The sequence below is a fragment of the Macaca nemestrina genome, chromosome 9, assembly GCF_043159975.1.
Source record: "Macaca nemestrina isolate mMacNem1 chromosome 9, mMacNem.hap1, whole genome shotgun sequence".
Taxonomy (NCBI): Eukaryota; Metazoa; Chordata; class Mammalia; order Primates; family Cercopithecidae; genus Macaca; species Macaca nemestrina.
The window spans coordinates 78,823,341-78,840,107 of record NC_092133.1 but is presented as its reverse complement, the minus strand read 5'-3'; the positions used below and the strand labels follow the sequence as shown (position 1 = coordinate 78,840,107).

At 39.9% G+C, this 16,767-nt stretch overlaps 1 protein-coding gene across 16 annotated transcripts in view; it reads right to left on the bottom strand.

The window, feature by feature from the left end:
• LOC105469857 (neuregulin 3) overlaps positions 1 to 16,767 on the bottom strand; it is a 1,123,162-nt gene that overhangs the window by 248,845 nt on the left and 857,550 nt on the right. For all 16 annotated transcript variants that reach the window (XM_071069819.1, XM_071069824.1, XM_071069820.1 and 13 more), the window contains one exon: positions 5,049 to 5,122. In XM_071069819.1, the coding sequence (XP_070925920.1) occupies positions 5,049 to 5,122 (74 nt within the window). The remainder of the gene's footprint in view (positions 1 to 5,048; positions 5,123 to 16,767) is intronic.

The following is a 16,767-nucleotide window of genomic DNA, read 5'->3' as shown; positions in this document are numbered from 1 at the left end:
GAATTGTTCTACAGATAAAGAAACCAAGGTCCAAATCAACTGTGATTTTCCAAAGACCACACCACAAAGATCAGGTGGTCACAGAATTAGCAGCAAAACCCTTTGACTTCCAATTCAGAGCACCTTTTGTTTCACCCTTTCACCTAATTGTTGATACACAGAACACATGTTCCTATATATTAAATACGATTGAGAAAGGCAAGAGTGCAGAACATGGGTCTTTTGGGGGAAAACTTCCTGTTAATAACCTTCAGGAAAATCTCCTTATATCTGCTTAGCAAATGCCTGCCCAGGCTCCTGGCCCTACATTGGCGTTTCCAGGCTGTTCTCAATTATTTTTTCCTTCACTGTGACGCATATGGCAAAGGAGTACCACTTTGCTCTGAGCCTGATGGTCTAGGCCCTGGGAGTGACAATCCCTGGGAACATGAGGAAGGAGACCAAGCTTGGGCATGATTTGGTTGTCTCTGCAGGCCATTTGGAAGCACGGCTGTGTTTATAAATTTATTTTCTTACCTGACGCCCTCTCTGGGGCTAGAACCACATTCTATAGAAGATTGTTTTTTTCTTTTCTTTATGGACTTTGTGAAGTGGTTCTTCCTGGAAAGCTGAGGCACACAAACCCAGTTTGGGCTGATGAGAAGTCTAAACCTGTATCTGTATCTTTTTCACTAGTCTTCCTCTGAATCACATCCAGACCAGGATCCTAGCATCTTTCCAGATGCTGTGAGAACAGAGCCTGGTTCTAAGAAGCAAAGAAGCAAAGTGTGAATCTAAGTCAGCACATATGAACGCGTGATGGAAGTGATGCTCCTTCCTTCCACGGAGGGGCTAGATGACTCCAGGTGTTTAAGCTGTATACACTGCATGCCAGAGCTTGAGCCTGCAGACTCGAGCCTGCCGTCACAGCCAGGAAGAAGCCATGTACTGGATTCTGACAGGGAGAGAAAGGCACAGGGTGGTATAGAGACAGCTGCCTCCAGCTGTGTGTGAGGAGACGTGCCCTTGCTTCCAATGGGCACCTTCTCTACCCCACCCCATTCTTTGATTCTGTTCTGAGTCTGTTCTCTGCAGCATCCCCCACACTTCCACTGACTGGTGATTATTTCAGGATCTTGATGGGAACTCAGCTTGGCATGTGCTCATGAGAGGGGAGATGGAGAAAAACCTTGGCTGGCTCACAGTTCTGACTCACACATAGTTCAGCTCCATCTAACTCTGCTTCAAGGCTGAGGATGGTAACTACCCTGGGTGGGAATGGGTAGTAAGGAAGGAAAACCAGGGCAGGAGTCTACAAGTCAGCTTCTGGGAAGTCAGCTTACTGCTGCTATCCCTCAGTGCGCTGGCAGCATAGGAGGCAGGGGCCAGAAACATGCCTTTCAAGAATGCCACATCAGCTGATGCTGGCTCCTCCACAGAAGGTCCCTTCCTCTTGACTCTGACCAAAATCTGAGTCACTCACTACGTTCCTTCTGAATCCCTGCTTGCTATTCAGCCTCATGATCTGAAGGCGACTTGTGGTACATTGAATCTATAGAAGGGTTTGATTAATCTGACAGATTGATGCATTAGATATTTTTACAAAAACTGTCATTGAAGCACTTTATAAGGTTGATATTCATAGGTAAATGTGTTCCTGAATGGAGTTAGCTATAGGTTCTTGGGACTGAAAAGAGAACAGAGGGGATGAGTTTTTGAAATAGTCTGAGGACCCAGCTCTGAACCACGTCTAAGACACTTAAGCCATTAAGGCTCTCACAGTGACATCCTTGCACCATTTTCCTCAATATAGGTCATTTAAGATTTTATTTTGTTTTTAAAATTTAATGTAAAAGATACACTGGCCAACTTTGCATCACCTGGAAGAGAATAAAAGAGCAGGGGTTTCTCATCCGCTGATAACAGGGATTTCACTCAGGAAAAGTATGCATTGGATAGACGGGGAGAGAGGGAGGAAGGAAGGAAGACAGAATGCAGAGAAGAGAGGAGACAGAAGAGAAAAAATTGAGGGAGGGTGTTGAGTGGAAGCTTATTTCCTGAGCATACAGTCATTCCGAAGATATCATGAGCAGCAAATTAAACAATCCTTCAGCAAGAATTTTGACAAGGAAATTTCATTAGGGATTTAAATCTCTATGGAAGCTCAAGTTGCTGCATTAAGATATGAAAATTGTGCAAATATTGCTCCTTAGAATAATGTTTGCCGCAGGTCATTGAGTTTCAGTCAATGGAATTTAGAGTGATAAATGTCCTGTTGAAAATAACTGGAGAAGGGAGGGTTCTAGGGGAGGGAGGAAAGTGCCCTGCAGTTGGGAGCTCAGGTCCTGGAGTCATTTGAAATGGAAGTTAAACTCTAGCATTAACTAGCTGTATGACCTTGAGCAAGTTTACTTAGCATCCCTGAGGTCTAATTTCCTCAACTATAAAGTGTGGGCAATTGTCAGCACTCTCCTTACCAAACTATGATGGTGAGGGTTTAATAAAATAATTCATGTAAAGCCTTTGGCACAGTGCCTGGCACATGTATCATTTACACACATATTAGTAATGATTATAGTGATGAATAATGGAAGTGGGCTGACATTATCTGGCATTGACTCTGTTCTTCTATATGATAACAATAATGCTTATAAGTTATTATTGTTACCACTGCTCAGGTGAAAGCCTGAGGCCTGGGAGCCAAATCAAATCTGCTAACGTCGGAAAGGGGTAAATGTTACACCAAATTCATCCCCATGTTTATATAGCCACATGTTTTCCCCTCACCAATATGCAGGGTCCTCAGAGCCTAAATCCTGTTTGCACACCTTTGTATTAACAGAGCCTGACCGATTAGGTGGATCTTGATGGATGCTCAGAAAACACTGATGAAATGAATTAATGATTACCTAAAGAAATGCATGTGTGCATGGATGAATGGAAGATATAATGCTTTTCCATTTAAGCTGTGTCTCAAGCACTCATCCATGGGTTCTCTGTGCTTATTCCTTCTTTTTAAATTTCAAGGAATTCTGGCATTTTGACTCATAATGGTGATATATCACTTTACAGAAAACTGGAGAAATAGAAAAACAATTTCATAAAATTCCACACCCTTTCAACATTTTAGTGTATTTCTTTTCTACATTTGGGCCAAAGTATGTTCCTTTTGCAATTTTATATAGAAATAATTTTCTATCTTGCAATTTCACTTAATAGAAACATTTCAGAGAGCTATACTTTTTATTTTTTATTTTATTTTATTTTTTTTTAGACAGAGTCTTGCTCTGTCACCCAGGCTGGAGTATAGTGGCATGATCTCGGCTCACTGTAACCTTGCCTCCTGGATTCAAGCGATTCTCCTGCCTCAGACTCCTGAGGTAGCTGAGACTACAGGCGCCTGTCATCACATCAGGCTAATTTTTGTATTTTTAGTAGAGACAGGGTTTCACCATTTTGGCCAGGCTGGTCTCAAACTCTTGACCTCAAGCATCTCTGCCTCCCAAAGTGCTGGGTTTATAGGCCTGAACCACCGTGCCTGGCTCACATAGCTATAATTTTAATAGAAATAGTTTTTCAGGGATAGTGACTGTAACCATGGGACCATTTTGTTCTATGAGGAGAGAACAGTCATTATGGTGGACACATCCTCCACTCTTGCAGTGATGAACTATGATATCTAAATGGATGGTAAAATTTGATTAGATTGTTTAAAGAGATTTTTTTTTTACCCACTTTGTACCATGCACAAGGCCTTGCCCTTTGTAACCTGTACTCAATAGCTATTCCACATCCATATGTGAAAAGAAAGCAAAAAAGGAAGGAAGGGAGGGAGGGAGGAAGGAAGGAAGTGGTCCAAGTCACTTGATAAATAAGATACAAAAAACTCCAGTAATACCATCCTCTCTGGGTAATTCCTAGAGAACTGTGCCTCACATTTCAGGAAATAGAGAGATCCCTGTGGCAACCTTCACTTTTCTCAAGGAAAGCTAAATTTGCAAAGAAAGAGTAATTACTGTATGGTGAATTGCTTTGTCAAGATAAAATAGAATTAAATTAAACAAAACCTTTTTCTTTCAAATAACTGTGCATTTACTTGAGTAAATGTAGCTAGAAATTCAGGGGAAAATGAAAATATGCATTTTGAAAGGATGTTGGAAGATGGCTAGACACGTTCATTATGCAGCAAAATGCACAGACACAGGCAGGGCGACCTCTGTCTGTAATCAGTACAAAATATTTTGCTGAAGTCTGTGTTATGTATGTATGATATTCAGAAAACCATAACCTGGCCTTTACAATTGCAAAATGCCTATCATTATCCTCACTAAACTAAACAGGTGATTCAGTAAAAATCCCCTTTTCTTAGTAATGATTCATTTCTAGCAGCTATTGAAAGAGCAGAGAATTCTTTAAAGATAAACATTTCACATTTGACTAGAATGGGCGTTTAGGCATAAAAGGTTACTTTTATTCATATACAAACAGAAACTAATGACTAGCTATATTTTTTAATCTGCAAATTGTCTTTTTCCATGAATGGAGAAAAAACAACTTGTCCTTAGGACAGTAATCAGCAATATGCAAATAGTGTTGCCAAAAAGAGAGTTTTCAAAGTCTGCTTGAAAACTTCTTACATGATTTTGTACACGTTTTCTTACTTTAGTAAGGTATGGTTTAACACTATCTTAAATTAACAACCAAAGCGTAAGAAGCAGTATAATACTGTAGTTTCCACAACATTATTTCAAGTAAATAATAAGTTCTTTTATTTTTCTAGATCCCCGCTTTTGAAACGAGGTGGGCAGAGGGAGAGCTAAGGAGTCCCGGGTTGTTGGGGGTTCCCAGGAGGGATTCAAGGTGGAATCCGGAAGCCAGACCTTATCATCGGAGAAGACCTAGACTCTAGAGCCAGCTCTGAGGATGCTTTGAACATCAACATCTGCCATCAGCTTCTGTCCTTGGCAGATTTCAGAGACACAGGACTGAAATACAGCTTTCAGCTGAGTTAACAACCATTGCTCAGAATAAGAGCTGCCTATTAGAGAGAAGAAAAATGCTTGACCTACTTGGATCCGATAAGATGGAATCAGTTTTCGGCAGAAATTGATCACAACGGACTCCTTGGTAGCCTTCTTTGCACCTGAGAAAAGGGGATAAATGACAAACATACGCATGTGGTTGTGAAAGATTTAAGATTTCAACAAGTAAAATAGCCATCAATTACATAAATGTGAGAACAGTGCATTCATGCTTTTGTATTTTTCGATTCAGTCTGTTTCTGACTTCAACAGGCAGATTCTCAATTCTACTTCTGTGCCAAAAAAGGAGAAAGCCAACAATGTAGTTTGCTTTTATAGTTTGATATGCAATATCTAAGGAGCAAATTGAATCGCATTTTAAGATACCTCACAGCAATCTAAATAATGGTTCTTAAAATTATAATTCTGGATGCAGGTGTATTTTTCTTTATGCAACACACTGGCTCTAAAAAGGCATTTAGAAACATAATGCAAGTGCCATTTTTCTAATAAAAGATATTTTGAAATATAATTGATCAATTAGAGATTTTGGCTAGCACTATTAATTTTGTTTCCATGTGTTTTATTAGCTTGTTCACTGTTAGTCCTACTTGTTTTTTTTTTTTTTTTAACCTCTTAGTTGTTCTTCCAAGTCAGTGTCATCTAACCACTTTTCCAGAAATAACAGCATTTTATCCGGCAAGGTCTGAAAGGTATCTCTAAACTCAGATTTTTTTCTCTCCCTATTTTTCTCTTTTATATTCAGTCAACATGTGCAAAGTGTCTACTTTCTGCCAGGCATTGTACAAGCCAACTGTCCTGAGGCGGGCACAATTTGAAGGCAAGGAATTTGCCTGGAAGCACTGGCAATGAGGCATGCCCCCTCAGCCCTGCCAGGCCTCTGTCGGGTCTTCACACAGCTCGCTCAGTCAGGGCTGCTTGGCCGCCTCGGACAGCAGTGGCTCATCAGCCAGCAGTTCCAGGAACAAATACAGCGAGGCCCCAAACGCCTGGCTCTGAACAGCCTTGTTAAGTGGGGAGGTGGCATTTACTGGTCTGCTCGAAGCTTAATCTGTCATGCTCGAGTTCAGCAGGGAAGCATCCATTGTTGCTTATAGGATGAATCTGTCCTACTTACAGAGGAGGAAATAGTGCTGCTGGCATAAAAAAAAATCAGATTTAAAAAACAATTCTCTGCTTGTTAGAAATCTATGAAATCGATAAAAGAATTGAAAGAGGCCGTTCTGTCAAGAGACGGGAGCCATGAGTCGTGAGTTCCTTCCTTAGAATATGCTTTGTTTTCTGAGTGTAATAAGATATTAAATAAGGTCTATTGCAAGGGGAGAAGCAACATTGAAATGCATCGAGGTAATTTTTCTTCCTTTCATCATGAGCCAAATTGGAATTCAGGTAATCGGGCAGGCTCTCTTCAACACCTTTTTAAACTTGGCACTCTGAAGTGGATTTGGCAATTTTCCTTGTAGACTGAGAACAAAGACCTCCAATATATGGATATTCCAGATATCCAACATGTTACTGGAATAATTTTTTAAAGCATACACATATTTCCAAAACCTTTAAAAAATTCATTTATTTCACTTGAAATAAAGTAGGCATATCACAGTAAGAGTCAGAAAATACTTTGTGTACTTTGTACTGAGGCACATTTGTCATACAAAAAATAAATTCTTGTTTTCTGAAAGCTGCCCTAATGCAATTAGCTTGTTCTTATTCAGAATTATCGTACCATGGTGCTCTCATTTTCTTTTCCCAATAATAACGAGTTACATCCTGGGTATGTGCTACAGTATGCATTCACTTTTTGAAGAATTTATTTCCAATCTTTGTGAGAGATTTTAAGTACCCTTTACTCTTTGTATCTTTATTTAATATAAGAGGAATATCTTAAGGAGACAGTGGCTTTTAAGGAGAAATGTCTTTTTGTTTTTGTTTTGCTTTTTCAGTGTTCTTTGTTACTTAAAATGCATTATTCTGTTTGTGTGTGGGAAAGAAAATAAGGAAAGATGTCTGAAAATTTCCCATCTTAAACTGATTTTCCATGAGTGCTAACCCACCCTGAGGTGCTCGGGCCTCATGGGGTATCAGGAAAATTGCACAGTGAGTCCTTTCCTCCTGCCTCCTCCATACCTCTGTGCTGTAACTAAAACAGTGTGATGATGTTGCAGCAGCCCAGCCCAGGCTAGGAAGCCCCCCGGGGGGCTGTATGGCTGGGCAGGCAGCAAACCTTGTTCCTTTGTTAAGAAGGCGAGTCGCTGCTAATTGACACCCAGTTTTAAGAATAATGAAGTAAAATTTCCATTAAAAATCGCACATATATCACCTGGATAAGTTCACACCCATCCAAATGTGAAGATGGAATGTTGCTAGCAGGTAATGCTGGTGAAGTGGATTGAATTTACAACAATATTAAAGACAAGAAGCAAAGAATAAAAGTTCTAAGTGCACTTCTAGTGCATAGATTGGAGTTGGCAGACCTTCTGATAGTATGTCAAGCATATCTTCTGAGAAATATTATTGCACTGCTTGTTTTTCATTTGGTTTTTTGGGGGAGAGTTGAGTGTGTATTTGTTTGTTTTATCTTCTTTTTTCTTTTTGAAAGACACAAGAATAAGAAAAAAATTCATATAATAGAAATGCCTTTCTGTTCATCTTAATACATAACCAAGTTAATAACATTAAGAAGTACCTGTGTAATCTTTAATGGGGAATATATGTTTTAAAAAACACAAATCTTGCCTTAACCAGGCTAATATTCTATTATCTTTCTTTTTTTATTATTTTACTTTAAGTTCTGGGATACATGTGCAGAATGTGCAGGTTTGTTACATAGGTTTACATGTGCCATGGTGATTTGCTGCACCCACCAACCCGACATCCAGGTTTTAAACCCCACATGCATTAGGTATTTGTCCTAATGCTATCCCTCCCATAGCCGCCCACCCCCCAACAGGCCCCGGTGTGTGATGTTCCCCTCCCTGTGTCCTTGTGTTCTCATTGTTCAACTCCCACTTATGAGTGATGACGTGGTGTTTGGTTTTCTGTTTCTGTGTTAGCTTACTGAGAATGACGGATTCTAGCTTCATCCATGTCCCTGCAAAGGACATGAACTCATCCTTTTTTATGGCTGCATAGTATTCCACGGTGTATATGGGCCACATTTTCTTTATCCAGTCTATCACTGATGGGCATTTGGGTTGGTTCCTAGTCTTCGCTATTGTAAATAGTGTTGCAATAAAAATAAGTGTTCATGTGTCTATATAGTAGATATTCTATTATCTTTCTACTCTGTATTGCTTTCAAAGCTCCACTCAATCTGTCCAGTCACTGTTCTTTGTATTTCTTTATCCCTTAGAAACCTGGCATTACAGAAATTATATGAAAAAACTCAATGTTCCCCAGTTGTTTTACAAAACGGGGAGTATGCTCAGGAGAGGAAGCATAGCCAAAGTTGATAAACATCGTGTAAAAAAATGAGAAAATCATTATCCACAGTGACATAACAACACAGCAAACTCAGTTCACAAGAGCTAAGACATTGGAATTGTTTTTTAAAAAGTCTCCAATTCTAAGTGTACATCTACTTTGAGATAAAGGATTTGTTACATTGGAAACCAGTGAATCCTTCCTTCCTTCCTCCCTTCCTCCCTCCCTCCCTCCCTTCCTTCCTTCCTTCCATTTTTTTTTTTTTTTTTTTTTTGAGGCAGAGTCTTACTTGTTGTCCAGGCTGGAGTACAGTGGCTAGCTGCAGCCTTGACCTCCTAGACTCAAGGAATCCTACAGCCTCAGCCTCCTGAGTAGCTGAAACTACAATTGTGCACCACCATACTCAACTATTTTTTTTTTTAATTTTTTTTGTAGAGGGGGGTTTTGTTCCGTTGCCTAAGCTAGTCTCAAATTCCTGGCCTCAAGCAATCCTCCTGTCAAGACAGGAGGATTTGGCCTCCCAAAGTGTTGGGTTTACAGGTGTGAGCCACTGCACTTGGCCTGGAAACCAGTAAGTTCTTGATCATGTTATTTGTTTTGTTTTCTTTTTTTCACATTTAAAAGGCCGTACGGATGGGCATAGCTGAGGAGATCATGTGCAAAGCAGAGTAGAGCAGTTAAGAGGTGGAAGAGATGGTAAGAAAACACAGAACAAGAGAGATTGGTCCCTCGCAGTGAGAGGGAAGGAATGGGGAGGGGCAGGAGTCCTTCTGAGCCCAACTGAACTATCAGGTTGATGAGCCTCAGGGCCAAATAGAGGTTCAGGACCTTCCCTTCCCCACAGCAAATCTTGCCTTACCTAGGTGGATATTCTATTACTTTTCTACTCCGCATTGCTTTCAAAGCTCCAATCACTTGGTTGTGTAGAGAGTTGTGTAGTTTCAAAGGCAGACATCACTATTTCTACTCTTGACATCCTTGGAGCTTTGCCCTCACCCATCCCACCTGTCCAGCTGTACCTGAAATAAAAAGCACCCCCTTCTATCATTGTTTTCCTCTTCTACATTGTCCCCAAGGAAAAGTCCAGTGGCTGGTTTAAGTAAAGAGTTTTAAAAGGCAATGATTGAGTGGGAGAAAAGCAAACAGTACCAGCAAGGATGAGACAATATAAGATCTGTGATCACTGGTTGAAATTCAGTACTTGTTTTGCCTGGTGTGGTAAAGCAGGTTGAGCAACATATCACCCAGGCTGGATGTGGAGGACCCTAAGGAAGAGACTTAAAATGGTCAGGTCACTCGCTTGCTGATATTCCCACAGAAATGATCACCTTTTGACCAGCTAAAAGTGATTATCCTGGCCACTTGGCCACACTGCTAACTTCAGCGCAATTCTCATCTGCCAGTGTCTTTCAGCCTATTTCCTGAATAACAACTAAGTTACAGCTAATAATATGACAATGAGTGAAAATTGAACCCCCAGTTGTAATCAACAGGCTCCCTACCTTTCCAGATCGTTCTTCAATTTCTCCTTCTTCATCTTGTTAGGAAAACAAAACAAGACAAATACAAAAACAAGCAACACTAACATGGTTCTATTGAGGGAACTGTGCTACTATCTGGCTCCACATCTGTAGATTTCCTGGACATTTACTCATTGAGGAAAGGTGTTATTATTGCTTCACTCTCCAATTCTACTCTGTCTTCATTTTTAGGGACTTGATTATCTACATAGATAGCCCAGTCAACATATGGTTGCTTAGCACCTGTCTTCCTCATTAATATCATAATGGTTAAGAGGGTTGGTTTATATTATGGCTTACCCATTTAGTTGTATGGGTATATTTTAGGAAAATTATTTAATATCTTTGTTTCTCAGTTTCAACCAAAAAAAAAATATGTAAGATGGTATTAGGAAGGAGAAAAACAAGCGCAGGTAGGTGATATTACATACAATTGCATTTTAGTCATTTTTATGCTTAGGGATCTTACACTCTGTATCTACAAAAATGGATTTTATATAATTTATAGAGACAAATATATGAAGAATACAAATATGTTCAAATGTTTGCTTCAATTCCTGCATAGTGCCTGATCTCTTTATAAATGCTACAGAAGGTATACATACTTTCTTCTTTGGACCTTGGTTTTAGATATAAAGTTTTAACTAGCCATAATCAATTAGCTTAGCAAGGAAAATGGTTGTAGACAAACTATATGGTTTATTTCCTGACAGTAACAACTTTTATTCATAGGAAGATAAAAGTGGCCTTTACTTTTTGGGATTACAGGAAAATAGACATGTGGTCAGTAATATACACAGCTGCCAATTTAACAGGGGCTATTAAACACTAATTTGAAAAAGGAACAAATCCTCCAAGTATTCTTTTCTCTCTTTTGCCAATTCTCCTCAGCCTCAGTGTCAGTCCTCGGTTGGGGAAAATGGAAAGATCGCCTGGCATTTCAAGTTTACATTTGAGAGGCAAGGTGATCTGGAGCTCTGCCTGGTTTTGAAGGCTGGCTGCTCTGCCTTTTTGTGCCTCCTTTCTCTATGTGTAAAATGGAGATAACAGTAGCCACCCCCTGGATTTATTATTAGGAGTAAACGATACAATACCTGTGGTGCATGATAAGCATTCAAGAAATGTTAGCTTTTAGTGCTATTTGAATTTGAAAGCATCATCCCAGCTTTTCAACTGAAGAAACAGAGATTGAGAAAGGTTAAGTATCACACAGCCAGTAAGTACTTGAACTACATACAAACTCAGCTGGGACTGACCTTAAAGCTCTTGCTTTATCTGTGGTACCTTCTGGCATTTTGTATGGAAATTCAGTGGAGACATAAATTGCGATATACCTACCCAACTTTCCCAAGATTAGGATTAAAAAATGTGGCCCAAATATCATGAACTAAAACCATGGTTTATTTTAAAAATGAAAAACCTAGATTTATAAATTATTCTCCAATCTAAAAATGTTCTTAAGCAAACCATATCACAGATACTGGTTAGTGATTTAAAGGCATACTTCCTGAGCTTTATAATCTGAAAGACACTCATCAAGTATGGGTAAGAAGACTTCAGGTGAATTGTCACTAAAGAATGATAATGACATTTCTTTTTTATTGACATAAAATTATATATATTTATAATGTAAAACATGATGGTTTAATGTTTTAAAACATGATGTTTTGAAATATGTATTCAATGTAGAATGGCTAAATCAAGCTATTAACCTATGTTGTACCTTACCTTATTTGTGGTGAGAACACTTAAAGTCTACTGTTAGCAATTTTTTTGGGTATATAGTACATTGTTATTAACTATAGTCATAACTATATTATGCAGTAGATTTCTTGAAATTATTCCTTCTGTGCACTGCTGGTGGGAATGTCATTAGTAAAGCCATTATGGAACATAGAATGGATATTCTTCAGAAAATTTAAAATAGAACTACCATATGATTGAGCAGTCCCACTACCGGATATATAGCCAAAGGAAATAAAATTAGTATGTGGAAGAGATATTTACATTCCTACGCTTATATCAACACTATTCACACTAGCCCAGAAATGGAATCAACCTAAATGTTAATCAACAGATGAATAGATAAATAAAGTATGGTATCTACATATACACAATGGAATACTATTCAGCTTTAGAGAAAAAGGGAAATTCTGTCATTTGTGACAACATGAATGAATCTGGAAGGCATTATGTTAAGTGAAATAAGCCAGGCACAGGAAGACAAATACCACATTATCACTTACGTGTGGAATCTAAAAAAGTTGAACTCACTGAAGCAGAGAGTAGCATGGTGATTACTAGGGGCTGGAGCTGGATAAGGACTGGATAAATATTAGTCAAACACTAATGAAATTTATTTTTCTTTTTTTTTTCAGACAGACTCTCTTTCTGTAACCCAGGTTGGAGTGCAGTGGCACGATCCCAGCTCACTGCAATCTCCGCCTCCTGGGCTCCAGCGATTCTCCTGCTTCAGCCTCCCCAGTAGCTGGGACTACATGCATGTGCCACATGCCTGGCTAAGTTTTGTATTTTTAGTAGAGATGGGGTTTAACCATGTTGGCCAGGCTAGTCTGGAACTCCTGACTTCAAGTGATCCGCCCACCTTGGCCTCCGAAAGTGCTGGGATTACAGGCGTGAGCCACTGCACCTAGCTTCCAATGATATTTCTTGACTGCAGACTACCCTTGATTTAAGAGCCAAAACCAAAACCAAAATGAACAAACAGAAAAGAGAGGATGGATTCTCAGTAAGGAAAACTGAATTGCCCAGTGTCAAGGAGATGGGAAATGTAGGAACCAGAATTTCAAACGATGCCTCGGTCTGAATGCAAAGTGTGTTCTGGGTGGACAAAACCTTTTCTAGCTAAGGATCTACAGCCTAGAGTTATTGGCTCAAAAGGTATTAATGGTGGGAGAACACATTCCTTTCCCCAGTCACTCATTACGGAAACTGAGATCTAAGTTTGACTATGGAGAATTTTGTGACATTGATTAAAGAATAAGGTTTGCTGAGTTGAGAATTTAATTAAGAATTCTTATTTAAAAAAGAACACTAATTAATACAGGAAGATCTTTAAGTTAACCACTTAGGTATTAAAATTACCTACAGACTGGCTATAGGTACAGCGTTTACAAAATCCTCTTAACTATAATTGAAAGAATCTAAAATGGGATTATTTTAAATTTCAGAATAACAGTTGCTTTAGAACTCTTGAAGGGTTTCCAATGTGTTGTCAATAGATTTCAAATATATCGTACATTTTTTGTCTGATGCAACCGTTGCTTAAAATGTCACTCTGACGTTTCTTGCTAATGGAACTATATCTTAAATTTTACAAAAATGTAGGGATTGGCCGGGCACGGTGGCTCACGCCTGTAATCCCAGCACTTTGGGAGGCTGAGACGGGCAGATCATCAGGTCAGGAGATCGAGACCATCCTGGATAACACAGGGAAACCCCGTCTCTACTAAAAATCCAAAAAGTTAGCCAGGCATGATGGTGGGCGCGTGTAGTCCCAGCTACTCGGGAGGCTGAAGCAAGAGAATGGCCAGAACCCAGGAGGCAGAGCTTGCAGTGAGCCGAGATCACGTCACTGCACTCCAGCCTGGGCAACAGAGCGAGACTCCATCTCAAAAAAATAAATAAAATAAAATAAAATGTAGGGATTTTCCCTTTAGCAAAGTTTAAATTCAGAAGTTGATGGAGGCCAATTCATCATAAAATTGCTATGGTTTTTAAGTGTGAATTTAAAATCATTTGCCTAAATCCAGGTGGTATACTGCATGCATCACTATTTGAGCCATAAAGAAGGAAAAGAAAAAGAATGAGTTCAAGTTTATGAGTTAAAAAATATAATATAAAATGTATTTGCTCAACTACAAGGTCTTCTCAACCACGCATCGAGTATCAGGGACCTATGTCCAGCAGCTACCCATACACTTCATTGGTCACTTTTAGTACCCGGGAGACAGCAACCCACTCACATCAATTTTTTACTTCTAATTCTGACATATTTGTTCTTTGAGAATCAGAGGCTGAGAAGTTCTCACATCAGTCTGAACAAACATTTGGTCTTTATAGAGATTTCTGCCTCTACTTAGTCATGAGCTTCACCTCAACCTCACCACCTCATTGACAAAACTAAAACACCAAACATGGGCATGAACACCCTGTACACATCAGGGTGCATAGTGATATTTTCCAGAGCAGCTATGTGGGAGGAATCACCCATTCTGTCTAACTTGGCTTTGATTTTATCACATCTGGTATAAAAAATCTATTTTTGGTATAAGAAGGTATAAGTGGCCACTTGGAGGAAAGCCTTCATAATTTTAATACCATTGAGAGGTAATAAAATAATAACCGCCCTTATGAAGAAGAAAAGGTTTAGGGGGGTAACAATGACAGGTTGTTGGAAGATGGATGAAATTTTGCTTCACGTCAATTTGAGGAAATGCACTGTTACTGATTTCTTAGTACACAAAAGATCTATTGTGAAAAATGTGAGATTCTAGTTCTCAAGGTAGGTAGCCAGTTATGGAGAAAAAGGCATGTCCTTTGGCTGCAGGATGCTCTCCAATTCTGCCACTTAGAAGGATGATGGAGGCCTGTGATTAACCTCTCAGAAGTCTCAGGTGCTCCTTTCTAAATGGGGTTACTAAATCTTGATTTGGTACATGCTGTGTGTACCTTTACACACACACACACAAACACTGCCCTTATTCCTTGTAAATACGTCTAATAATCAAATAATTTAGGTAGATAATTTAGATGCTAATAGCAAAGTCAGAGAACAGTCAGGCTATCTTCCCCTATTTCTCTACTTAATTAAATGTTCCCATCAGTGCCTTTAATATTTTTCAGACAATAGTAGGCTGGGTTCACTGTCACATCTACCCCCAAGATTTCTCTTTATTGTTCTGATTTATGATATGATTAAAATTGAGAAATTAGTCAATCATGGAATTTGATGTTTAAGGGACAATCATTGGGAGATTCCTTCACTTGTTTCTACTTGCTCAAAATTAGAAGAGTAATTGACTGACATGTCCAGACTAGAAAGGTTGTATTAGTCTGTTTTCACCCTGCTGATAAAGACATACCCAAGACTGGGAAATTTAAAAAAGAAAGAGGTTTAATGGACTTACAGTTCCACATGGCTGGGTAGGTCTCACAATCATGACAGAAAGCAAGGAGGAGCAAGTCACATCTTACATGGATGGTAGCAGGGAAAAAAAGAGCTTGTGCAGGGCAACTCCCATTTTTAAACCATGAAATCTTGTGAGACCCATTCACTATCACGAGAGTAGCATGGGAAAGACCAGCTCCCATGATTCAATTACCTCCCACTGGCTCCCTCCCATGACATGTGGGAATTGTATGAGTTACAATTCAATATGGAATTTGGATGGGGACACAGCCAAACCATATAATTCCACCCCTGGCTCCTCTGAAGTCTCATGACCTCACATTTCAAAACCAAAACCAATCATGCCTTCCCTACAGTCCCCCAAAGTCTTAACTCATTTCAGCATTAACTCAAAAGTCCACAGTTCAACATCTCATCTGAGACAAGGCAAGTACCTTCTGCTTATGAGCCTGTAAAATCAAAACCAAATTAGTTACTTCTTAGATACAACGGTGGTACATGCATTGGGTAAATACAGCTGTTCCAAATGGGAGAAACTGGCCAAAATGAAGGGACTACAGGTCCCATGCAAGTCCAAAATCCAGCAGGACAGTCAAATCTTAAAGCTCTAAAATGATCTCCTTTGACTCCATGTCTCTCATCTAGGTCATACTGATGTAAGCGGTGGGTTCCTATGGTCTTGGGCAGCTCCATCTCTGTGGTTTTGCAGGGTACAGCATCCCTTCCAGCTGCTTTCTTGGGCTGGCATTGAGTGTCTGCAGCTTTTTCAAGTACATGGTACAAGTTGTTGGTGGATCTACCATTCTGGGGTCTGGAGGATGGTGGCCCTCTTCTCACAGTTCCACTAGGCAGTGCCCCAATAGGGACTTTGTGTGAGGGCCTCAACCCCACATTTCCCTTCTGCACTGCCCTAGCAGAGGTTCTCCATGAGCATTCTGCCCCTGCAGCAAACTTCTGCCTGGATATCCATACATTCTCTGAAATCTAGGTGGAGGTTTCCAAACCTCAATTCTTGACTTTTGTGCACCTGCAGGCTCAACACCACATGGAAGTTGCCAAGGCTTGGGGCTTGCACCTTCTGAAGCCATGGCCTGAGCTGTACCTTGGTCCCTTTTAGTCATGGCTGGAGCAGCAGGGCACCAAGTCCCTAGACAGCACACAGATGGGCCCTAGGCCTGGCCCACAAAACCATTTTTTTCCTCCTAGGCCTCTAGGCCTGTGATGGAAGGGGCTGCCATGAAGACCTCCAACATACCTTGGAAACATTTCCCCTATTGTCTTGGGGATTAACATTCAGTTCCTTGTTACTTATGCAAATTTCTGCAGCCAGCTTGAATTTTTCCTCAGAAAATGGAATTTTCTTTTCTCTCACATTGTCAGGCTGCGAATTTTCTAAACTTTCACACTCTGCTTCCCTTATAAAACTGAATGCCTTTAACAGCACCCAAGTCACCTCTTGAATGCGTTGCTTCTTGGAAATTTCTTCCACCAGATACCCTACATCATCTCTCTCAAGTTCAAAGTCACACAAATCTCTAGGGAAGGGGCAAAATGCCACTAGTCTCTTTGCTAAAATGCAACAAGAGTCAGCTTTGCTCTAGCTCCCAATAAGTTTCTCATCTCTATCTGAGAGCACCTCAGCCTGGACCTT